The sequence below is a fragment of the Neovison vison genome, chromosome 5 (genome assembly GCF_020171115.1).
Source record: "Neovison vison isolate M4711 chromosome 5, ASM_NN_V1, whole genome shotgun sequence".
Classification (NCBI taxonomy): Eukaryota; Metazoa; Chordata; class Mammalia; order Carnivora; family Mustelidae; genus Neogale; species Neogale vison.
In genome coordinates, this window is record NC_058095.1 from 36,754,798 (window position 1) to 36,781,266 (window position 26,469).

The 26,469-nt window shown below is 35.9% G+C and overlaps 1 protein-coding gene across 2 annotated transcripts in view; it reads right to left on the bottom strand.

Moving 5' to 3' along the window:
- Positions 1–26,469, bottom strand: part of MED13 (mediator complex subunit 13) — a 110,186-nt gene that overhangs the window by 54,098 nt on the left and 29,619 nt on the right. For both annotated transcript variants that reach the window (XM_044248530.1, XM_044248531.1), the window contains exons 4-9: positions 21,557–21,702; positions 20,577–20,774; positions 18,741–18,935; positions 17,813–17,975; positions 17,518–17,628; positions 3,965–4,648 (exon numbers count right to left, since the gene is read on the bottom strand). In XM_044248530.1, coding sequence (XP_044104465.1) covers positions 3,965–4,648; positions 17,518–17,628; positions 17,813–17,975; positions 18,741–18,935; positions 20,577–20,774; positions 21,557–21,702 — 1,497 coding nt within the window. The remainder of the gene's footprint in view (positions 1–3,964; positions 4,649–17,517; positions 17,629–17,812; positions 17,976–18,740; positions 18,936–20,576; positions 20,775–21,556; positions 21,703–26,469) is intronic.

The following is a 26,469-nucleotide window of genomic DNA, read 5'->3' on the forward strand; positions in this document are numbered from 1 at the left end:
ACAGAAGCATGTCATTTCCTTAATTTACATAATCATGACCCAGCACCATTCTACACTGCATGCTACCTTTCTACATTATGCTTCTTCCTTCTCATTCTTATTCAGTGAGAAAAATGTCAAATATTATCAGAACAGATTCTAAGATTAAACAGATTCTAAGATTAAATGAAGAGACCTTCATTTCATTTCACTTGATGTTCACTCATACACACAAGCAGCTAATACACTTACTTAAAGTTATGGCTAGGACTCTTAGATCTTATGAATATGATGTGCCCATAAAAACTCACCCTGTAAGTTTGTAAAGCTAAAAATATTCACAATGCTACATTCTATATACATTAAATAAGAAAATAAAATCTAGAAAGAAAACAAGTTCTAAAATCAGTAACCCTAGGGCCATACCATTGTTTCATTTATCCCAAAATTTGCTGAATGTCTACTATGGACCTAGAATTGTTCTAGGCATGTATATGTGTGTGTGTATGCTAGAGAAATACAGCGGTAAACAAGACAGAGAGTCCTTGCCCTCATATAGGTTACATTTTAATGAAAAGATCATTAACAAATAATCTAATTTCAGATGACCTATATAAAGAAAAAATAAAAAATAAAATAAAGAAAATATAAAAATTTTTTAAAAGCAGTGTACAAGATAGGCAGTGATTTGGGGAGTTTAGGTCATTAGGAATGAGGTTGACTTTCTGAAGGAATAGCAAGAAAGTTGATGTCATGAAATCAAGAAGCAAATAGTAAATAAGAGTGAAGAACTAGAGGAACTGGACAGAATCTTTCAGATAAGGAAGGAGTTTGGATTTTATTCTAAATGTAAAGGAAAACTACTCAAGGGTTTTAAGCAAGTGAGTAACATAACATTTAACTTAAAAGGATCACTCTACTATGTATGTAGAGAAGTACAGAACAGAAAGACCAACAGTAGTTCCAGACAAGAATTGAGGACTTTTATACCTCCAGTACTCAGATCTTTTGAGATTTGTGTCCAAGACATCATTTGCTTTCATGAGATCTCCTAACTAAAAACTAATAAGCTAGGTTTCTTCCATGATCCTAAGGGTATCCTGAAGTCCCTAAGTTTCAAATCCAGATTAATTTTAATTAAAAAATAAAATACCAGAGTATCTTTAAGATTCAAAGAGCTAGATAAGGCACACAGGTTTGTTCACTAAAATAAAGAATATAAAAAGAGAATAAACCTTTAACAGTAAGGAAAATGAGAAAGGCTGAGGCTACAAATGGACTACACATTTTACTTAGTCTCAGGGAAGCTCAAAATCAACGAAACACAGCAAGACAAAGGTCATGGCCTAGAATATGCAAGAGGGGGCTATAGGCAACCTACATAAACAACAGGAGAGCCAAACTCTTTTAAAAATAAATAAATAAATAAATAAATAAATGAGAGAGAGAGAGAGAGAGAGAGAGAGAATTTGGACCTGTATCTCCAGACAGAATTGAAAACTAAGAGCTAAAAATGGAAGAGTAAGAGTTCCTTGTCTAAGAAAAATGAATAAGATACCTGATAAAGACCCAAGATCTGACATCTTATTCTGGAATTTAGGTACCAGGCCTTCCCTCCAAATCATCCCCAACAGAGTTATCATAAAGCAGTATACAGAATTAATATAAAGAATATACTAAATTATTTACTAAGTGAGTAAGGACTGCCAATCAGCTCCCCTATTCCTTCATTCTAAAATGTATGAAGAGAGGCACAGATGGCTGAGTCAGTTAAGCATCTGACTCTTGATTTCAACTCGGGTCATAATGTCAAGATTGAGGGAATGAGCTCCCCCCCGCCCCCCCCAAACATTGGGCTTGGGTTCCATGCTGGGCATGGAATATGCTTAAGATTCTCTCTTTTCCTCTCTCCTCCACCCTCTTAGTACATCTCTCTCAAAAAGGAAAAAAATAAGTGTATGAAGAAATAATTATTAAAAAAAGGAAAATAAAGTAATTCTAAAGAAAAAATTATAGAACATTAAATAAGAAGGGGATGCTATTTTTTTAAAAGTTTAGAAATAGGGACGCCTGGGTGGCTCAGTTGGTTAAGCGGCTGCCTTCGGCTCAGGTCATGATCCCAGCGGCCTGGGATCGAGTCCCACATCGGGCTCCTTGCTCTGTGGGGAGCCTGCTTCTCCCTCTGCCTCTGCTGCCACTCTGCCTGCCTGTGCGCTCTCTCTCTCTCTGGCAAATAAATAAATAAAATATTTTAAAATTTAAAAAAAAAAAAAAAGTTTAGAAATAAGAAAACATAAGCAACAAATATTAAGGCTTCAAGAAAGCATTAGAAGAGGGGACGCCTGGGTGGCTCAGTTGGTCAAGAAAGCATTAGAAGAAATTTGAGGAATCCTCTTAGAATACAAAGGAAAAAAAAATACATGGGTAATGAGAGAAAATACAGAAATCCAACATATGAATTACAGAGGTTCCATAGAGAATGGGGGTGGGGGGGGAGATAAGAACTTCCCAGAAAGACAAAAAAAAGAATTCAAACTGATCGAGCTCACTGCAAATGCCCAATAAAGACAACAAAGGTTCACTATACCTGCACATATTCTTCTGAAATTTTAAAATTCTAAGCTAAAATCAAGACCTTAAATACTTTTGCTGACAATAACCTTTGCATACTATTTGGTCTTGCACTGGTAAGACAGACATTTTTAATGAAAATAATGTTTTGTTGGTTGATTTTCACCTTTTAGAAAAACTTCTAGATAAAAGTGCAAAAGATTTATGGGATAGAATATAAATGTAATCAGGGTAACATAGTAAAGGGCAACCCAAAAAAACCTCCCACCCCAAGTATGTCACAGAGAAAGTGGACAAAGACAATCCACAGAATGGAGGAAGATATCTGTAACAAATATTAACTACTATAAGATTAACAGCCAGGGGGCGCCTAGGTGGCTCAGTGGGTTAAGCCACTGCCTTCGGCTCAGGTCATGATCTCTGGGTCCTGGGATCGAGTCCCGCATCGGGCTCTCTGCTCTGCAGGGAGCCTGTTTCCTCCTCTCTCTCTCTCTGCCTGCCTGTCTGCCTGCTTGTGATCTCTGTCTGTCAAATAAACAAATAAAATCTTTAAAAAAAAAAAAAAAAAGATTAACAGCCAGAACATACAAAGAATTGGGGGAAAAAGCGAAAGAAAAATAGACTATACAGTTCACAAGGGATGAAATCTAAATGTCCAGTGAACATTTTAAATGATGCTTAATCTTATTAGGAATCTGGAAAACATATATTAAGACAATAAGATGCCATTCTGTATATAGAAGATTAGCCAAATTAAAAGTCTTATAATACCAAACACTGAGGAAAATACCATTGTCATACACTGCTGGTTGATGAGGATGTAAACTGGTATAGGTGGAAAGCCAACCTGGCAACGACCCCAAGGCCCAGCAATTCCATATTTAAACGTATTCCCTGGAGAAATCTTATACAAATACTTAAGGAAGTATGTACAAAAAAGCTTACTGCTACATCCTATGTAACTGGAAAAACACTGAAAATAACATGTCCATCTTTAAGAAAGCAGATAAATTATGTATTATTCATAACAAAGAAATACTATAAAGCAATTAAAATGAACTAACTAGAACTACATGTATAAAAACATCTATAGAAATGATATAAATAACAAATTTAGGACAAAGGAAGGAAAAATGGAAGAAGAAAAATTGTACACAGGAGTTCTAATTATATGCAAAACTGCGAAGTTGGTAGATAGATAAGGGCTACTATTTTCTCCACTTTTTTTGTGACTAATATTTCACAATAAAGAGGTACCCTGAGGAAAAAAACACACTAAAGAAGTCATGCAAAACTAATACTTAAAGGATTATTATAAATCCAATCCTGAAACCAATTCTGGAGTCCTAGTATCAAGAACTTACATCATTTCTACCCTTAAATTATAAATAGCAACTATTAAAAAAATACATACTCTGTAACTGATGTTACACTTTCCTGTCCAAAAGGTCCAACTGGATCATCCTTGAATTTATCACTTGGAAGCTGAGGTGGTAAAAACTCTACATCTTTTTTCTTTGGGACCTTGTAATATTTCCAGGCTATATTAGCTTCATCTTCTTCCAAGTTTACTGCTGTACCAACATACACTGTAGGTTCTACAGCTTCCGGGAACTGAGCTGGGAAAGACTGGGATAAACTGTCTATCCTATCTTCCATTGGTTTAGAAGGAACCAAGGGATCTGGTGTTGGCATTTGATAAAAATGCTGACTTTGAGGAGTTGAAGGTGTTTTAGTCACTCCTTCATCGACCACGTCACATGGGTGAGGACTAAGTGGAGGTGGCTGAGGTGAATTTGCCATTTCGGTGCCATGCATCTGAGGAGTCTTTGCTACATCATTAGTTCGGATATTTGAAAATCTCACTTGACTGTCTGGAGCGGAGATCACAAGTCTTTGGCTAGCTGAATCTGTATCCATGCCAACATCATCACTAACAGATATACGATGGTGAAAAGGAGTCAAGGGGCGTTTCTGTGGTTTTTCACTCTTTTCTTGTTTTTCATTGGTCTTGTGCTTAGGAAGTACTTGTTGTTGCTGACTTAAAGACGGTGCCTGTCCTTGTTGTCCAGGATTTCTTGGTTTGAGATTTTTGTGCCTAAAAAGTTAGAAGAATGGTTACAGTATAGCTATTACATCAAAGTAGACAAGTTAACACTCTAAGAAAATTCATGTATTTGTTTTCTTACATATAAATCTAAAAGTAAATGATTTGAATTTACACGGAAAAAATACTTTGTTCAGCAACCTGAAACTACGAACTTCCGAAATATTCGTAAGAGTCAATTATCTTCTCATTTAATAACTATGTGATCAGATAACAAAGATTATTTACCTTACATAACCTAAAGATTTTATTTAAAGATTTTATTTATTTGTCAGAGAAAGCAGGGGGAGAGGCAGGCTGAGGGAGAGGGAGAAGCAGGCTCCCCGCTGACTCCCTGCTGAGCAGGGAGCCCGATGCAGAGCTTGATCCCAGGACCCTGGAATCATGACTTGAGCTGAAGGCAGATACTTAACCAACTGAACCACCCAGGAGCCTCGCACAACCTAAATATTTTAGTATGTGAATATACAGAGATAAAATTCTAGTTATTTTAAGATAAAAAAGTATAGAAAGATCTGAAACTCATTCATTCATGAATGTACCTGATATTTCAGAATAACTGCTATAAATCAATGGCTTGGCTGAACTCAAACATCATCTACAATCCTATAGCAAACAGCCAAAAAACTTATTCTACAGAAATGAAGTTAAACCATTCTGGATAGCACTCCAACAGTTTGATGGACCGCACATGGCACCTACCTTCTTTCTCCCAAGTCTTACCACTACAAAGTAAAGAATCAGCTAACTAGAAAAGAAACTGACTAAAAGAATTATTTTCCTCATAATGTGAAGGAATTCTGAAACTGAAAAACTTAAAACTATATACCTAAGAACCTAGCAATTTTGTTCAGAGTTTAAGATTTAAGTGTAGTAAAAATACTGTGCACCTTGAGATTTCTAAACTCAACTGACAATGATGTATATAATGTATTTTTTAAACTAAGAAATTAAGCAAAATATGTGGAGAAATATAAAGTAAAAGCATTCAGTATTCATTAGATGTTGTTTTGTTGTGTCAGAGATAACCAAAAAGTATGAAAAAGCAGTTGTAGGTGCTTTTTTGAAGAACCCTCTCTATTCAGGGAACATGCTGAACACTCCTCCATACAGAGTCTAGGACATAATTATATGCATAAGGGGGAAAAAAGCATGAAAGTTATCAAAGAAAATAAGGATTGTGTCAAAAAGACACAATTAAAAATCCACATTAACCTGTTAACAAAAATCAAAGACATTATAAGAAAAGAAATCATATAGATGTAAACAATATAGATGTAAATCATTAACAAAATATTAGTAATCCAGTAATTTATAAAAGTATAATAATACATCATGACCAAATGATAGCTGTCCCAGGAACAGAAGGTAGAACATTCAACAGAAATCAGTATTATTCATCATATTAACAGAATAAAAGAGAAAACCATATAGTTATCTCCGTAAGTACAGAAAAACAAATGGTAAAATTCAACACATAATTCACTATAAGAAGGTTCAAAATGCTGACTAAAACTTAATCTGATAAAGGACATCTATAAAAAACAACTAATATCATACTTAATGATAAAAGACTGAAAAATTTATCCCTACAAGTGGGAACAAAGCAAAAATATTAATTCAATATTTCTATTCAGTAACTATTGAAAGTTTTAGCCAAAGCAGTAAGAAAAAAGAGATTATTCATAGTAAAAATGGTAAACTTTACAATGAGGGGTCAAAGCTGATCATCACCTCCTCAATCTCAACTAATTATTAAAAGTGAACAAACAGGGGCGCTTGGGTTGCTCAGTGGGTTAAAGCCTCTGCCTTCGGCTTGGGCGAGCCCCACGTTGGGTTCTCTGCTTAGCAGGGATCCTGCTTCCTCCTCTCTCTCTGCCTGACTCTCTGCCTACTTGTGATCTCTCTCTGTCAAATAAATAAAATCTTTAAAAAAAAAAAAAGTGAACAAACAGACATTTTTCTTCTGATGTGACACAATACAAAACAACACAGCACCACTTACGAAGTATTCTCCTCAAATATTTTGAGCCTGAGGTGTGCCTCGGTGCCTCAGTGGTTTGAGCATCTGACTCTTGATTTCAGCTCAGGTCAAGATCTCAGGGTCCTGAGACTGAGCCCAGTGTCAGGGTGTGTGTGCTGGGCGTGGAGCCCGCTTAAGATCCTTTCTCTCTCCCTCAACCCACAGCTCACACATTTGCTCTCTCAAAAATAAAATTTAAAAATTTCTAAAAATTGAACATGAATTCATTAAGCCTCTAGAACAGCACTGTCCAAAACTTCCTGTTTTAATAATGAAAATGTTCTATCTGGCTACTGAGGATCTGATATGTGACTAGTTCAACTGAGAAACTGAATTTTTAAGTGTATTTAAATCCAAATACTTTAAATAGCCACTAGTGGTTATTAACACAGCTAGAACTGGACAGCACAGCTCTACAACTAACTTCCATTTAGAGAAATGCAAGGGATAAAGGAAGAAATTAAATGACACACTTAAAGAACAAGTTATAACATATATGACAAACTGAGAAATCGAGAATGTGGAACATTCCACAGGATAACTGACATATCTTTTGCAACCAAGTCAATGGCATAAAAATGGTGTAGGGGATTACAAAAGAGACCAGAAGACTTAACCAAATGTATACTTCCTGTTCAGATCCTCATCAAAACAAACCTACTACAAAAAGATATTTCGGAGACAAATCTGTAGACGGTATGAGATGATACTAAGAAAATACTATTCTTTTTATTAGGTGTGATAATGAAATTACAGTTATGTAAGAAAATAATAAAATATTAATAGATAATTAATAATAAATTATTAGAGTTGTGTACTGAAGGAAGTGAAATGATACCTAATATTTGCTTTAAAAACTTTCAGCAAGGTGTGCCTGGGTGGCTCAGCTCATTAAGCGCCAGCCTTCAGCTCAGGTCATGATCTCGGGGTCCTAGGATGGAGCCCCACATGGGGCTCACTGCTCAGCAGGGAGTCTGCTTCTCCCTCTCCTTCTGCTCCTCCCTCCTGCTAGTGCTCTTTCGTTCTCTCAAAGAATAAAGAAAATCTCTAAAAAAAAAAATCTTCAGGAAGAGTACAGCATGGGGGGTGGCCTGGGTGGCTCAGTGGGTTAAAGCCTCTGCCTTTGGCTCAGGTCATGATCCCAGGGTCCTCGGATCGAGCCCCGCATTGGGCTCTGTGCTCATCGGGGAGCCTGCTTCCTCCTCTCTCTCTGCCTGCCTCTCTGCCTACTTGTGATCTTTGTCTGTCAAATAAATAAATAAATAAATACATAAAAAGAGTACAGCATAGGGGAATGCCCAAATAAAGTATTATATCTGGGGCGCCTGGGTGGCTCAGTGGGTTAAGCCGCTGCCTTCGGCTCAGGTCATGATCCCAGGGTCCTGGGATCGAGTCCCGCATCGGGCTCTCCGCTGAGCGGAGAGCCTGCTTTCCTCTCTCTCTCTCTCTCTCTCTCTGCCTGCCTCTCTGCCTACTTGTGATCTCTGTCTGTCAAATAAATAAATTAAAAAATCTTAAAAAAAAAAAAATAAAGTATTATATCTTCACAGTATTATGGAGTAGTATAAACTTAACTCAGAGTGGTCCATATGTGCTAACATAGAAAAATACCCATGATAAATGTTTATCAAAATAAGAAAGCTGCAGAACAGTATATATAGCATGATGTCATTTGTATGAAAGAAAGAAGACAGATCTGCAGACATATATGAGAGGAAATTCACTTTTTAATTTTATTTCATGTGCATTATTTGAATTATTCAAATTTAGCATTTAAAAAATTTGTAATAAAACCTGGTCATTAAAAAACAAGCAGTAGTTTATTCCAATGTAGAATAATCCCTTCTCTGAACATCCTGTCTTTGAATACTTTCAAGGACAAGGCCCACATTACCTTATAAGGTAATGCATCCCATTGTTAAATAGCTGCAGTTGTTAAAGAAGAATTTTAAAAATTTTTCTTTAAGTAACCTATCCCCAGTGTGGGGCTCAAACTTATGACCCCAAGATCAAGAGTCCCAGACAGCAAGCCAGGCACCCTGTTAAAAAATAATTTCTGCTAAATGGAAACTTCCCTTTTGTGTATCTTCCAGTCATTAGTCCTAGTTCTATTTCTAAAGTTCCGCTATCTAACAATGATATCTACAATCACATTTGACTACTAGAAACTCAAAATGTGTCCAGTTCAAATTGAGATGTGCTTTAAGTGTAAAATGTAAACCAGTTTTTGAAGACATGAAAAAAAGATGCCGAGTATCTCAAAATTTTATACTGGTATGTCAAAATAATGATTTTAGATGAATCAACTTCAATAAAATGTTAAAAATTTTCACAAATCTTCAACAGAAGAGGTCTAAATGAAGCAAATGTAGTAAGTAAATATGGATGGCTGCTACATAAAAGTGCACACAGTCCGATTTTCTTACTTTTCTGCATGTCTGAAAATTTTCACAACAGAACAAGGTAGAACTAAAATGCGAAAAACAACAACACGGAAAATAACTGGCGCAAGATTAACATGTCCAAAGGTCCTTGTCTGTTCCATAAAGAAAGTGGACATAAAGATTAACTTTCGATCTGACAGAACACAATGCAGTAAGGAAAACAGACATAATGGTTAACTTTCAATTTGACAGAAGACAAATGCAATAAATGTTTGATTCAACTTACAGAAGAATTAAAATAGAGTATCTAACTTCTAAGCCAGGTAAAGAAGAAAAGGACAACAGTCAACAATAACAGCAAGAAAGGGAAAGGAAAGCAAAGGAAAAAACAAACACGGGAAAAAAACAAAACAGAAGAAGCCAAGAATAAGTAGATATCATGACAGTTTTTATTCATTTAATAATTATTCAAATATTTTAGTGTCTACTACAAAAGTCCTCAAAATATGGTTCACGACTTTTTCAGGGGTTGTTTGGAGTTCAAACCATTATCATAATAGCATCAAGACATTATTTGCCTTTTTCATCATGGTGATATTTACAATGAAGTTACAAAAGCAAGGGACAGTAAAATTGCCAGCAACCAAACATGAATCAAGACAGTGATACTATTAGTAGTAGTACTAAGTTCTTTACCAAGATACTCAATTTTTTTATTTTTTTAAAGATTTTATTTATTTATTTGACAGACAGAGATCACAAGTAGGCAGAGACGCAGGCAGAGAGAGAGGAGGAAGCAGGCTCCCCGCTGAGCAGAGAGCCTGATGTGGGGCTCGATCCCAGGATCCTGGGATCATGACCTGAGCAGAAGGCAGAGGCTTAACCCACTGAGCCACCCAGGCACCCCATACTCAATTTTTTTATAAGTCAGTTTAACTTAAGAATGTCCTTCCGAAGATTAAAAAAGTAATTTTTATTAAATTCAATCTTTGCATATACAGCTTTTCATATTCTACGTAAAGAAACAGGAGGAGCACCCAGCTTGGTCAGTTGGCAAAGCATGTGACTCTTGATCTCAGTCAGGGTCATGAGTTCAAGGCCTGCCTGGGGTTTAGAGTTTACTTAAAAAAACAAAAACTCATTAAAAAAAAAAGAAAGAAAGAAATACACATAAAGCATTTCTGCTACATATTAAAAACAATGGCTGATTTAAGGGAAAGTCCTTATCTATTTGAGTTGCAAGCTAAACTAGGCATTTTTTTCATAGAACACTGTTTTCATTTAAAAAAAAAACAATATTAGGGCACCTGGGTGCCTCAGTGGGTTAAGCCTCCGCCTTCAGCTCAGGTCATGATCTCAGGGTCCTGGGATTGAGCCCTGCACTGGGCTCCCTGCGTAGCGGGAAGCCTGCTTCCCCCCCAACTGACCCCCACCGCCTGCCTCTCTGCCTACTTGTGATCTGTCAAATGGATAAATAAAATCTTTTAAAAAAATTTTAAATAAATAAATAAATACACCAATAATTACTTGATAAACCTTAGTTACCTAGATTTGGTTATCTGGCAGACATGGTTATTTGGGTCTCAAAAATGAACAAAAGGAGTTTATCACTTTAAGGAAAAACAAATAATTAAATTTGAGCTTTTAAGCAAGACTTGGAATTTGGAAATTTTATCTGCAACAATAAGCTTCACAACTTTTCAACATTAAAAAGATTTTTCTAATGAGATCACTGGCGATATGAACAAATGCAAATTTTTTATATCATACAACAAAATGTGTTAACATTCATGAATCCACATAATTCAGTGACTTCATATTTACCAAATGATGAATTTTCCAATTCTCTTACTCATGCAAAAGTAAAAGATTCATCTAGTTATTATGGAATACAGGGATGTGATTAATATGGCTTCAGATTATACATTTAAACTAATCTTTTAGAAACCACCACTTGTCAAACTTTGGTGTAATAGCAAAGCATATCCACAATTACCTGATAAAGCTATTAAAATAAACTCTTCCCCTCTTCCAATTGCATAGCTATGTGAGGCTGGATTTTCTTCACATACTTCAACTAAGACAACATACAAAAAAGACTGCAGAAGGAGATCAGAATCTGGGTATCTTCTATTAAGCTCAATACTGAAGAGATATGCAGAACTGTACAACAATGTCACTCTTCTAGTTTTGTTTGCTTCGGAAAACACAACTGATTTCTTTTTCTTTTTTTAAAATATTTTATTTATTTATTTGACAGACAGAGATCACAAGTAGGCAGAGAGAGAGGAGGAAGCAGGCTCCCTCCCGAGCAGAGAGCCCAATGCGGGGCTCGATCCCAGGACCCTGAGATCATGACCTGAGCCAAAGGCAGAGGCTCTAATCCACTGAGCCACCCAGGCGTCCCCACAATTGATTTCTATACAAGTCTCTTATTCATGTTAATATGTACTGGGTTTACTGGGGTGTTTTTAATAAATTAAATAGAACTTTAAAATTTAACTAAAATATGGGGCACCTGGGTGGCTCAGTAGGGTTAAGCATCTGCCTCTGGCTCAGATCATGATCCCAGGTCCTGGGATGAAGTCCCGCACCCGGCTCCCTGCTCAGTGGGGAACCTGCTTCTCCTCCTCCCTCTGCCTGCTGCTCCCCCTACCTGTTTTCTCTTTCTCTCTGTCAAATAAAATAAAATCTTTAGAAAAAAAATTAAAGAAATCAGTAAAATTTCACTAAAATAGATGTAAACAGATGTAACCCACAAAAATAAAAGCACTTTGGGATCCTCAATAATTTTTAAGAGTGTAAAGGAGTGATGTGACCAAAAGTTAAGATTAGTCAAGTTATGCAAGGCACTAAAGAAATACAGTATCTCTAATAGTCTTAGGGGAACTGTTAGGTTATTTTCCAAGTACATAAGGGAGGTGAAAAGTACACAGCCATAGATTCATTTACCCTTTTATAAGGACAAGAAACTATTAATTTGGTATATATACTAAGAGCAGTGGCTCTCTAAAATTTTGGTAACATTAAATCACAGCCCCTTTCTTCTATATGAACACTTTCCTTTTTTTATTATTATTAACATGTATTATTTGTTTCAGGGGTCTAGGTCTGTAGATTTATCAGTCTTACACAATACACAGTATGAACACTTTCCTTAAGGCTAGTCTCCCCTAGAGGAACCTGGGTGGCTCAGTCGGTTGAGTTTCCAACTTTGGGTTTCAGCTCAGGTCATGATCTCAGGCTCCCAAGATCAAGCCTCATGATAGGCCCCCCGCTCTTCTATCTCTCCCTGTCTAAAAATAAATAAATCTTAAGGGGAAGGGATGCCTGGGTGGCTCAGTTGGTTGGACAACTGCCTTCGGCTCAGGTCATGATCCCGGAGTCCCGGAATCGAGTCCCACATCGGGCTTCCAGCTCCACGGGGAGTCTGCTTCTCCCTCTGACCTTCTCCTCATTCATGCACTCTCTCACTGTCTCTCTCTCTCTCAAATAAATAAATAAAAATCTTTAAAAATAAATAAATAAATAGATAGATAGATGGGGGGGGGCTAGTCTCCTTTATAAAAAACAAGTGAATTTCATAAAAGAACTCAACTAATTTGGGGAACTGTCCCAAAAAAGAAGTTGTGTTTTTAAAGCAAAATCCAACAGAAAGATTCCTTTAGATTTGTTTTCCTACTCATAAAGTTCCTAATATTTTAATGTTAACATCTGAAATTTATTGTACCACTTTCTATTTATATAGCTTGCGTAGTGCTAATTTTCTTAAGAACACTCTATCACACTAAAGCTTAATTTCAATAAATATGCAATATTTAATCTCATTAATAACTGAAAAAAGCCAATTAAAACAATTTTACGCTTTTCATTTACTCTACTAGCAAAAAATTAATTTTAAGGACTGTTCTCAGATCAGTGAAAGCATAAGAAAAACCAGCACTTCTTATATAGAAAGTGGGAATAAAGTTGGTAGGATCTTTTTGAATTTGCAAGTATTTAATAGCCCTCCTCGCACAACTCTGTATCACATCACCCACCTAATTTTTTTCCTCTTAGCACTCATCACTCTTAAAAATCTAAAGGTTAAAAATTCTTATTTTAAATAATTATCTACCCCATTACTGTATAGGATGCATAATAGCAGGAGCCATATTCATGACTGTACCTGAGCTTAGGACATCTATCATAGAGTAAGTGTTCAAAAAAAGTCTGATAAATAATTGACAGTCCTAGAAATATTATTTTTTTAAAAAGTAAACACAAACAGGGGCGCTTGGATGGCTCAGTGGTTAAAGCCTCTGCCTTCGGCTCAAGTCATGATCTCAGGGTCCTGGGATCGAGCCCCGCATAGGGCTCTCTGCTCCACAGGAAGCCTGCTTCTTCCCCCCCCCTCTCTCTGCCTGTCTCTCTGCCTACTTGTGATCTCTCTCTATCAAATAAATAAATAAAATCTTTAAAAAAATAAAAGTAAACACAAACAAAAACTTTTGGAAACAACCTATTTGTCCATCAAACCCAGAATGATTATATACACTATGGTACTTCATTCAGTGGAATACCAAGAAGTTTTTAACAATAAAATGGCAGATCTACAAGTAACTAGAATGGAAAGATCTGAGGCACATTAAATGAAAAAAAATAAGCTGTCAAATATACCCGTATCGTATTTTTGTGTTGAGAGGAAAAAGACATACACAGAATTACAGAAAAACTATGCAAATATAATATCTAATTGGCCAGTAGTCAATTCTACGGAAAAGTAGTAGCATTTGGAAAAAGACTGAGAGTGGTCAAGGGTAACTTTAGCTCTATTTGTATAATTTAAATCTTCAAATCATACATTACATACTCATTCAAATTGCTTATATAACTATGCATTTTTTTTCTTCAAATTGATTTCTAAATCAACATGTTGTTCAGGGTCCAGTCCTGTGTCTTACCAAGAGGAAATCTACTACAGAGAATCCGTTACCAAAAAAAGAGGAAAATGAGGCAACTCACAGATTACCAACAGCAGAGAGCTTCTGTGACTTCTTGAACTAAAAGGGTAGTAAAACGAAACAGTATCACCAGATCAAAGAAGCTTGGGATGGTGTTAGAACCACAATGGGATGTCTTTAGTGGTAAACTGGACCACAAAAGAAGGGGCCACTAATAGGACAGAGAACTGCTGCTGGAATTGGCTCAAAAAAAGGGGTAGAGAAATACTCTGGCTTCTTTAACTCATCTATCTCATCAACCAATCTTCCATTAGCACCTACCATTGCCAAATCCAGAAAGCAGGCTGGTCTAGTCAAATAATCATGTTGTACATTTTAAACGCACACAATGTTATTTATCAATGATATCTCAATAAAGTTGGGGGTGGCAGCAACAACAAACACATGTAGAAAGCAAAGGGGCCTAGGAAATGTAATCCCTTGCAACACAAAACAGAGCAGGGAAAAGGCAGGATAAATGTGACAGCAAACTGGCTGACTAGCACAGTCAAGTTATCAAATGTGTGCCCTACTTCCTATGTTCTATGGCAGCAGATGATACACTGGTGGCTCAACATCTATTTTAAGCCTTATTTAAGCATTAAGAGAACCTGATTTGAGGGAAGTGGAGGAGGAATTAGAGGTACAAAATGCAGTAATGGGGGGAAAAAAAGTAAATGATTAGAAACACTTATTTCCTAGAGGAGCAAATATACCAAAGTCAGTCACATGTATAGATTATACAAAATTTCATTGTATCAAATCTCTCTATACCTGGGAGGAATTTCTGGAAATATGAGACAGAGAAAGTTTTGAAAAATAAAAGTTCAGCTTAGAAACCAAGAATTTAAACTTAAACTTATGTTTCCCAATATGCACTTTGAGGGTCTTCCTCTAAAATCATTTTAGGGGTTCCTGAGTAGCTCAGTCAGTTAAATGTCTGCCTTTGGCTCTGGTCATGATCACAAGGTCCTGGAATCGAGCCCCACATCAGGCTCCCTGCTCAGTGGGGAATCTTCTCTCTCCCTCTGCCATTCCCCCTTGCTCATCCTCTAATAAAAATCTTTAAAATAACACTTTTAAAACTAAAAAAAAAAAAAAAAAAAAAATCTTAAAAATAAACAAAACTATTTTAAACGAATGTACTTAAAACTTGCATCTTTCAAAAAGAACAAAACAAAATCTAGGTTAGGAACTATAGAAGAAGAGCTGCTTGATAAAAATGCCAATATGGAAAAGAAAAGCCTAATTTCATTTAAGCATTCTACTCATCTTAGACTAGGAACTGGTAAACTTTTTCTGCAAAGGACCAGATGGTAAATATTTTAGGCTCCGGAGACCATGCAGTCTGTGCCACTACTACTCAACTCTGTGAAAGCAGCCACAGTTCACATGTAAATGAACAGATGTGACTCTGTTCCAATAAATCTTTATGGACATTAAAATTTGAATTTCATGCAAGCTTCACATGTCACAATATATTCTTTTTTTATTTTTTCCAACTATTTAAAAATGTAAAAGCCATTCTCAGCTCACAGGACATATAAAAACAAGCAGTGAAGCAAATTTGGCCAATTAATCAAAGCTGCTGATCTCTGGTCTCAAATAACGTCATGAAGCTCTACATTTGAAGATTAGGTTTGGGTCACCTCTGTCCAAATGGCTATGGTGTTAAACTATTTTAAACTATTAAACAAGGGCTAATCAATTCAAATTTTTATTATTCCAATCTACTAGCAACAGACCAGTTTTTAACACAGTTGTCAGACTTCAAAAAATTATAGTCTCTAATGCAAAGAATCTACGTAAGTACATTTAACCTACACAAAAACAAACCAGAACACTTGAGAGTATGTCACGATTTTTTTTTTTTTTTTTTTAGGATTTTATTTATTTGAGAGAGAGAGATTGAGCGCGCACAGGCAGGGGTAGAGGCAAAGGCAGGGGAAGAAAACAGACCTCCCCTACTCCACCCAAGCTGAATAGGGAACCCAATGAGGGGCTCAATCCCAGACCCTGGGATCATAACCTGAGCCAAAGATAGCCGACTAACTGACTGAGCCACCCTTGTGCCTCTCTATCACTGTATTCAATCAAACAAAGCTAATATAAGAAAAATCTTGGCCCTAACCTACATGCACTCCATTCCTTTGGCTCACATCTGTGACAAAAGAGTAACCAACTATTAGCTCACAAGTTCTATAAGGGACGTCAGTGCTATTATTTGTTTACAAGACTGCAAAAGCATATGATCTACCTTTCATTTTAGAATAAAATAATAAAATCTAGGCAATATAATCCAAATGCCTCTGATAACCAAATCTCAAAATATCCAATACAGAAATACAATTGCCAAAAAAATTCCAAGTTCATCCATTCTTCTACTAATCTTTAACCAATATAGGCTATGAGAAAGTTTGTATTTTTACAGTGCAGCTTCAATCCCTTGTAGAATCATTCCTTCTGAATCTTATTTCAACATTTCCCTACACTTTGCCCAAAAGGATGTTACAAGAAATTGCTGAGCAAAACCTAATACCAAATTTACTATAAAAAGGACTGCAAGGGGCACCTGGGTGGCTCAGTCGTTAAGTGTCTGCCTTCAGTTCAGGTCATAATCATAGGGTCCTGGGATCAAGCCCCAAATCAGGCTCCCCGCTTGGCAAAAAGCCTGCTTCTCCCTCTTCCACTTCCTCTGTTTGTGTTCCCTCTCTCACTCTCTAATACATACATAAAATCTTTTTTTTTCTTTTTGAGGGTAGATAGCTATTTTTTATTTAAAAAATTATTGACTATTGACTACTTGCTGGGGTTTTGATTTTTTTTTCATATTTTCTGACACTTTTTTTCTTTCTTTATTACTTTATGTACCACATCCAGTGCTCCATGCAATACATGCCCTCCTTTATACCTACCATGAGGCTCACCCAACCCCCTATCCTCCTTCCCTCCAAAACCCTCAGTTCGTTTCTCAAGAGTCCAGTCTCTCATGGTTAGTCTTAAATAAAATCTTTGGGGGGTGGGGAGGACTGCAGAAATTTTCATCTAGTATATCATCTATCACCTTTTTTATGAGAACCTATGGAAGAAATTTCTCAGGCACAATGCCATGTATGAACTCTTTTCTCAAGAGACTTATGTGTCTTTTACCTTACAGATACTACATATACTATACTCTGGTATAAAATTCTCTTTTATTTAGCTGTAAAACCAAGCCTTCACAGTTCAGCTCTGGTAACTTTGTAAAGACTATGGCACACATTTGTATGTACTTCTATAATCAGCTCCAAGTCACTGAATTTTTTTTCCCTCAAATTTTCTTTTGAAAAAAAAAAATCCTCACAAATTGTGCTTAGGTAAGCTAGCTCGAATACCTGTTTGGACTTTTCAACAGCATAAGATACTATCACACCAACGTATATAGATATTCATCAACAGGGGAAAAAAAAAAAAAAAAAAAAGCAAAACTACCTCAAACAGCTGCAGTTTGTTCTTTGTGTGGCTTCAACAAAATCCCAGGATGCTACTTTATCAGGTATCTCTTCTTCAGACAGACCACCTGATGAAGCTGAATATTTCCTCCTAAGATTTGAAATTATAAATTCTTTAGAAATCATAACGTTTTCTATAACCACAAATTAAGCATTAAAACTGAAGTTCAAAAGTCAGACTTTTAAAGTCATACAAATGACTCTATACTTTAAATATCTATGTGCAAATAACTACCAACAAGCAGTATTTTAAACCTGAAAATGAAAACACGTACTTGTTCTGTGCTCTGTTCATATTGCATTCTTGCCAAACTCTATCCACCACATGATTTGCTAATTTTCTGGGTATTTTCCCACCATGGTGGTTAGTACTATCAGAGTTGAAGCCATCAGACACTGAAGAAAATTTGACCCACTTCTGGGCAGACTGAGGATCAACTGAAAATAAACAAAAAAGAATAGGCTATAGGAGAATAAAAGTACATTTAAAGTAACATTATTTGGGTTTGGGCTTGGGTTTTTTTCCTTGTTAATTTGTTATGCAGTGTATTCCACAGCTATCTGATTTGTCTCCATATATTTTGAAGCAAAAAGCATATTACTTTACTTAAAATACAGAAAGCATGGGCGCCTGGGTGGCTCTGCCTTCAGCTCAGGTCATGATCCCAGGGTCCTGGGATCAAGCCCTGCATGGGGCTCTCTGCTCAGCAGGGAACCTACTTCCCCCATCCTCTCTGCCTGCCTCTATGCCTACTTGTGATCTCTGTCAAATAAATGAATAAAATCTTTAAAAAAAAAAAAAAAAATACAGAAAGCAAAAAATCCAAACAGGGGATGTAAACTTGGTGGTAGTGTTCTATAAATGCTGACTTCCTGACTTTGAGGATTAAATGGTAGTTATACAGGAGAGTGTTCTTAAATTTGAGAAAAACACTGAGTCAGTGGGTGTAATGGGGCACTGCGTCTGCAGCTTGTTCTCAAAATGGTTCAGAAAAAGACCAATGATAATAAATGTATACATCTAGAGAGGGTGATGGAACCAATGCTAACAGTTTGGAAATCTGGATGAGGGAGTTCTTTGTATTATACATGGAAACTCTTCAGTAAGTCTGAAATTATTTCAAAATAATTATTTTTTAAGTGCTGACATATTCAAAACAACAGATTTATAACTAGTGTTAATGACACAGATTAATACAATACCTGTTTGGACTTCCTCAGGAGATGTAGGTGGTGTAAGAGTAACTGAAGATATAGCAGGATCTCTTGTGGAAGCAGGCACTTGGTGGACACCCAAGCAAGAAGCTGAACAGTGAGAGGATCCCACAGAGCTAGGAGTAGGAATGTCTGACTGAGGGACTAGAACAAAGCATGCTGGGTAGATCATTCGGACACCAGCTAAAAGGAAAAAATAATGGACAGGAAAATAAATTACCACTGTGACTATAGCAGGATTAGTTTAACTCAAAAGTACTGTAATGGAAAAGTTTATATGATTTTATTTGTTTAATTAAATAAACTTTATGTATTTTTTTTAAAGATTTTTATTTATTTATTTGACAGACAGAGATCACAAGTAGGCAGAGAGGCAGGCAGAGAGAAAGGAAGGGAAGCAGGCTCCCTGCTGAGCAGAGCCTGATGCAGGTGATCCCAGGACCCAGGCATCATGACCTGGGCCGAAGGCAGAGGTTTTAACCCACTGAGCCACCCAGGCGCCCTCTTAATGTAATTTTTATAAATACATGCTCCTTTTGGCATAAGGTTTTTTGGAAGAAACTACGAGAAGCTGTTAATACCTTTAATGGTTACCTTCAGTGAGAGACTGAGAAGCAAGCAGCTTTCTCTTTCCATTTTTGGATTTTCTAACCATGAGTGTATATTACTTTTAAATCTTTATTTGTAAAGCTGACAAACTATAAGGTATATTTTTAAATCTTTTATAAGTTTAACAAAGGTAATCGGGACACCAGAATTAAAGACCATTTTCTGCTTTCTTCTTTAAATATGTCTTTTTATGAAAGCTTAATAAATGTTGGGTTTTTTTCTGGTTTTGTCACAACTACCCTGGTAGTAATGCATTTATTAAAATTCAATACTGGTATTCTTTTTATTTAAAAAAAAAAAAAAGTGAAAAAGACAATCTTCATATATCTGACCTTGCCACGATTCCATTAAACACTGCTGCAGATTCTAATGCTAATTATCTGCTCAATTATACATTCCCCACACCTCCCCCATCTCTCTAATATGGAGAACACCTATTCACTCCATTGTTAGGCTTGCCTGTGTGACCTGCATGTGATATACACCGATCCCAACAGGAGCTTTAAATGTGCTTGCAAGATTAGTCCAACCTCTCTTATTCCTGTCCTTTCCCTCAAGATGCACATGTCCCAGATATAGTTTACCTTGTTAATCTGGGTCCCTGAATGAGAAAACCATATAGAAGAGCCAATATGAAAAGAGCTGACCTGGGCAGAGCAGATCAAATCCATGAGTTCTTAAGGGTATCTTCTACCTTCTAAAAGTTATCAGAGGCAAGTTTTAACGAAAGTTAAAATACTACACGACACTGGTGGTCAACTTTCCGGCTTCCAAATGTTACTCATTCACAGTTATCTTCTTCCCATCTTTAGCACGCTTACCTCTAGGTGAAATCTACTTCCTTGCCCCAATGACTCTGGCCTGACAAAGTGACTAGTTCTGTCTAATGCAATGTAAGTAGATGTAACATACATTATATCCTAGCAGAAGCTTTAAATACACTTACATAGTTATACTCAGTACTTATTATTCCTCTGGTCTTTAAGAACAGCAAGTCCCTGAGAGTGGGTAATCACTGAACCTAAGTTATAGAATGACAAGATATGAGGAGCCAAACCACAATCATAATGCAGCCCTTATGTAATGTGAGGAGAAAACAAAGAAATAAATGTTTAATGCTGAAAGGCACTAAGGTATTGGAATTATCATTCAACAAAATCTAACCAACATATGGTCACATACTTTCCCCTTAGATTTAATACTCAGAATCCATACCAACAAGAACTTCTACTGCAGCTAAAGAATCATCTTCCCAATCCATATCTTCCTGTTTTTCTTCAGACATCTCCTTTAAACAAGATGAGATAGGATAGAACTGTTTCCATTCACCAATCAATTTTTTGGTAGCTGAATCAGACATCTTGAATGCTTGTCCTGTGAGAGTGCCATTCAGTCCAAATGGGCTTAAGATTACTAGAAACCCAAAAGAGACATCAAGTAGGTAACTAAAGACTGGTACAACAGGTAAGAGCACAATGAATAGTTTGACAAGTAATTATGCAATCTAAAAAAAAAAAGGAAACTCACATTAACAGTCATTTCAGAGAAAAATTTATTATACTTCACTACTGTGAAGATAAAGCACAATATTTATTATAAAATCTTAAAATTTTGTTCACCCAAAATATCTCACATGGTTAAATTTCAACATGAGTTGGGGTGTTACGTATATCCTTCAACTTCTCTTGATTTCCAGGAAGGAAAAGCTGTGTGTGTGCATGTGTCTATAAATCTAAGTACTTTCATTATGCACTGCCATGTAAATTTTTAAAAAGCAAATACTAGGGTTAGAATTCAAACAAGAGCATACTGTCAGTCTTTAAAAACCAATCAGCAATTTCATGTAAGTATCAAAATCCCCATGTACCAACGTTAAAAATGGCTTACATGACTGGACACAAAAGATGACTTTGAAAGCATAAAAATATATATCTGCTAAGTGCTATATAAAAGAGCATTTTAAAATATGTTATCATTCATGTACAATAATTTTTAAAAATAATATTTGTATTAAAAAGCTTATTTCATTGACTTAAAACTCTAACAGGGAAAAAGAAAATAAACTACATCAGAATAATTGCTAGGCTAAAGAACAGGGAAATCTCATTAATACCAAAATTTAAAATTACCAATTGCAATAACAGTTTTCTTGAAACAATAAGAGATCAAATATCTAAGATAGTAAAATAATCTACCTTGAAATGGGCTATTAGACTGTTGAGCAAGGGTGATATGCTCTTCACTAAGAAGGTATACTGGTTGATGTTGGTTAATTTCCACACTGGTACAAACATTGCTATCTCCATGCAAGAAAAAGGTGAAAGAGCAGGACAAGTGTTCACTAATAAAGAAGAAAAAGTTTTATTTTAGTGATGATTAAATAGCCAAAATGTTAAGTTAACTTGCTTTTCTTTATTAACAAGTTATACTACAAAAATACACATCTCTTTAACCCAGAAATTCTACTTCATCATCTGAAAGAAAAAGAAAAAAAAAAGTCACAGATATAAGCAAAGATTTAGTTTTAAGAAATGTTTTTCACAGCACTGTTTATAGTAGAAAAAGCTGCAAATAGAGGAACCAGTAAACAAGTTAGGTATACCCACATAAACCCTTATAATATATCCACCAAAATATATAAAAAATCTAGGTATGCAACTGAATTAAGGATGACCTACTGTTTATGTTTATTTTCCCTTATAATTAAAAAATTAAATGCAACTATATTTTCTCATTTTATTATTTCCGAAATTGGGCTACATTCAATCAGTCACGCATTTAACGTACTGCCTTCCTCTCACCCCTAATAGTAAGTTATTTTAAAGCAATGAAGGATCTTACAATTGAAGGCATCCTAGAAGCCAAGCTAAATGCAAAGCAGAACATCTTGTGAAACTTAGATATGGCTGAGAAAATAAAAGTTCTCAGTAGGAAAACACAAAGATCCTCAGAATAAAATATAGACAGGTCGAATGGCACAAAAGAGAAGACTGTACACTAAAAAGAATCCACTTATTTCTTCTCCACACATTTATTTGAAGAATTTGTCCTGGGGCACTTGGGTAGTACAGTTGGTTAAGCCTCTGCCCTTGGCTTGGGTCATGATCCCAAGGTCCTGGGATCGAGCCCCTTATCAGGCTCCTTGCTCGGTGGGGAGTCTGCTTTTCCTTTTCCCTCTGCCTGCCTCTCCCCCTGCTTGTGCACACACTGTCTCTCTCTGTGCCAAATAAATAAATAAAATCTTAAGGGTAAAAAAAAAAAATTTGTCTTAAAGAACCAGTTCTTTAAAACATAACCATTAATAAGCCAAAATACTGTTGTTATCTATCTATAAGCCCTCTTGAATTATTTCTGGACAAGTCAAGGGCACAAAAAAATAAGTTACAGTAAAAGTAATACTATAGCTAACAGAAGTGGGAAAATAAAATGTCAGAAAGAGGTGAAGAGTACTGCGGAGCTGAGAATTTCTTCACTTTATATATATCAGGGAGCCAACAGATTGTCTGAAGTTGATAGAAATATTAAGAAACTGAAATTTAAGCTATCTCTCAAGTAAAAAAGATAACCAACAGAAAAACTGACAATACTATCACTAATAAACCAATCTTATCTTTCATGGTAAAGAATCAGTAGATACTGTCTAAAGTTGATAGATCAAGGTCTAGAGGTCTAAGCACCTCTGTAATTATGGCAATAACCACTAGAAGTAGTAAGCAAAAAAGTTAAAACACAAAGATGGAAAACTAAACCTGGTTACTTCTAGGGAATGGGACTAAAGTAAATAAGCAGGGATCTTTCGGTTTTCGAAATTTGTACTATTCAATACTGCTTTAAGTGTATTATTTTTAAATTTTTAAAAATTATGAATCTTGGGGTGCCTGGGTGGCTCAGTCTTGGTTAAACATCTGCCTTCGGTTCAGGTCATGATCTCAGGATCCTGGGATCAAGCCCTGCTTGGGCCTCTCCACTCAGCAGGGAGTCTCTGTTTCTCCCTCTCAAATAAATGCATATACAATCTTTTATAAAAATTATGAATTACTTAAATCAATGTAATCTTTATCTTTCCCCACCCCAGCAGATTTTGTTGCCTTTTTTTTTTTTTTTTTAAATTTAAATAAACTTATTGGGGCACCTGGGTGGCTCAGTAGGTTAAGCCTCTGCCTTCGGCTCAGGTCATGATCTCAGGGTTCCGGGATCAAGCCCCACATCAGGCTGTCTGCTCAGCGGGGAGCCTGCTCCCACCTGCCTCTGACTATTTGTGATCTCTTTCTCTCTCTCCCTCAAATAAATAAATAAAATCCTTAAAAATAAATAAATAAAAATAAAAAAATTTTTGGAATAACTTTAAATTTACAGAAAAGTTGCAAAGGTATCATAGACAGTTCCCATATATCCTCTACCCAACCCAGTTTCCTCTGAAGTTAAACATCTTACATAACAATGCTACATTCGTCAAACATGTAATTAACACTGGTACATTAATTCCAGTCCGTATTTGGATTTCACTAGATTTTCCACTTGACCATTTTTCGGTTTCAGGATCCAATCCAAGATACCACCCTGCATTTACCCAATAGATTCTGTCCTTTCAGGTTTACTGAACCATAAATGATAAAGCCAAATAGTTTTAAAATATGAAATAAAATTATTTTAATTATTTATTAAATTTATTAAATTATATATTAAACTTGATACTTATCAAAGACCAATCCTATTGGAACAGCTATTGGTTGAGTAATTACAAAGCCTACAGACATTTGCTTAGGTATAAAGTAAAATCTAAAATAATCACAGAGACTTAACTAGTAACTTTGAGACCTGTCCATCAAAAAGCAGACCATTTCTAATACCCATTTAAAATAAAGACAATTTTATCTTTGCTTTCCAGCAATGGTAAGGCACCCATACTGTAAAACAAGGTGAAAAAATTACCAAACACATAGGTTAATCTAACTCCAAATGCTTAAAGCAGAACATGTACACACATTCAAACAAACTCTGCATTAAACTTAGTATTATATTCAAATCTAAATGAACTATATACTAAGCCACCAGATGAAACCAAGTATTATTCCTTTATTCAACAAGTATTTTATGACTAAGCACATGGCACTATACTAAATACACAATTACTATTATGTTTAGGGCTATTTAAAAACCAGGTACAGGATCTATGAGACTGTCTCAACAAGACCTAGATAATGATAACAAACTTTGATTCTTAAGTGGAAAAGAAGCTTAAGTGGAAAACAATACAAAAGTTATCCTTATGTCTCATGGTACATTACATCAGTCTACCCCAGATACCTATTTCTTCTCCAACCTCATCTCTTACTAGTAAGTCTTCTTTTTCCTTTTCAACTGGCCTCTCTGCAATTCCTTAAACACATCAGACCTTTACACCTACTGTTATTCAATCTGAAACACTCCACATATCTACGTTCACTTTCATTAGGTTTTTTATTCAGATACCTTGTAGATGCTGTTTTTACCAATCACCCTACTTTAAACTGTCCTTTAATTCCTATTCTGGGATAGGTTTCCTTGGGCTAAATAATCGTAATCTAAAATTTTAATTCACTTTTTTCTTACAGCTGTCCCAGAATGTAAGCTCTATTGGAGGAGGAATGTGTCTTCCTTATTCAAGTTTGTATCCACAGATTTTAGAATAAGTCCTTGACACATAGTAGGTACACACTAAATACTGTAGGATACAATCTGTATCTGAGCAACTTATTTTTAATCAAACACTGCTTTTCTTATCAAGTCTGTATCTATATAGTTGTCCAAAGCTAGAAAAGTGAATTATCCTCAACTCTTTTTTCCTAAACTCCTGATTCTAGTTCTTAAATATCCATGATTCGTCAGTTGTCTTTTTAAGCTCTGAATAACTACTAAAATCTCTAATTTATCTTCTCGCTTTTCACTGCTGACGGGCATCTTTTTAAAAATTAATTCTGATCATGTAACTGGTGGCTCAAAATCAATAGTTGCCCAACACCCTAAGGAAAAAAAACAAAAAACAACGAAAATCCCATAGTATAGCACTTTAGACCCTTTGTTATCTGATCCTTGCTAATCTTTCCAGGCAGAGGTACTTAGTCCAAGAACTCCTTTGGTTTACTACAAATTCCTCCCCACTTCTTGAGCATTCTTCAACACTCCTTTTTTCTTTTTAAGATTTATTTATTTTAGAGAGAGGGAGAGCCCAAGGGAATGTGAGGAGGGGGCAGAGGGAGAAAGAATCTTTCAAGCTGACTCCCCACTGAGTGAGAAGTCCTCCCAGGCTTGATCCCAGAACTCATGAGAGCCAAAATCAAGAGTTAGATGCTTAAAACAGCCAGGCACCCCAATTTAACACTCTATCTCCGTGCTCCCATAATACTCTATGTTTACCCTAATATTTATCATCACACTTACTTATTTAACTAATTGAACTTCCCTGCCAAGTTGTAAATTCCTTAATAAAAAGAATTATAACTTTAACATTGGTAGAAAATTGAGTTATTGGTTCCAATTCTTCACCCCCTTCTTTCTCATTTCTTTAACCATGGTAAAAAACACAACATAAAATTTACCATCTTAATCATTTTTAAGTGTATTGTTCAGAAATGTTAAGTATATTCACATTGTTTTGAAATTGATTTTTTTATGAAATTGATTTTTTTAAAGGTTTTATTTATTTATTTGACAGAGAGATCACAAGTAGGCAGAGAGGCAGGCAGAGAGAGAAGGGGAAGCAAGCTTCCTGCCAAACAGAGAGCCCAACGAGGGGCTCGATCCCAGTACCCTGAGATCATGACCTGGGCTGAAGGCAGAACCCACTGAGCCACCCAGGTGCCCCTTCACATTGTTTTGAAAAAAATCACCACAACTTTTCATATTGCAAATCTGAAATTATACCCATTAAACAACAATTCATTCTTTCTACTTCTTCCAGCCCCTGGCAATCACCATTGTATTTTCTGTTTCTATGAATTTATCTAGTTTAGATCTAACTGACGTAAGTAAAGTCATACAGTTTGTGTCTCTGTGGCCGGCTTTTCCCACTTAGCATAATGTCCTCAAGGTTGATTCATGGTGTAGCATGTGACAGGATTTCTCTCCT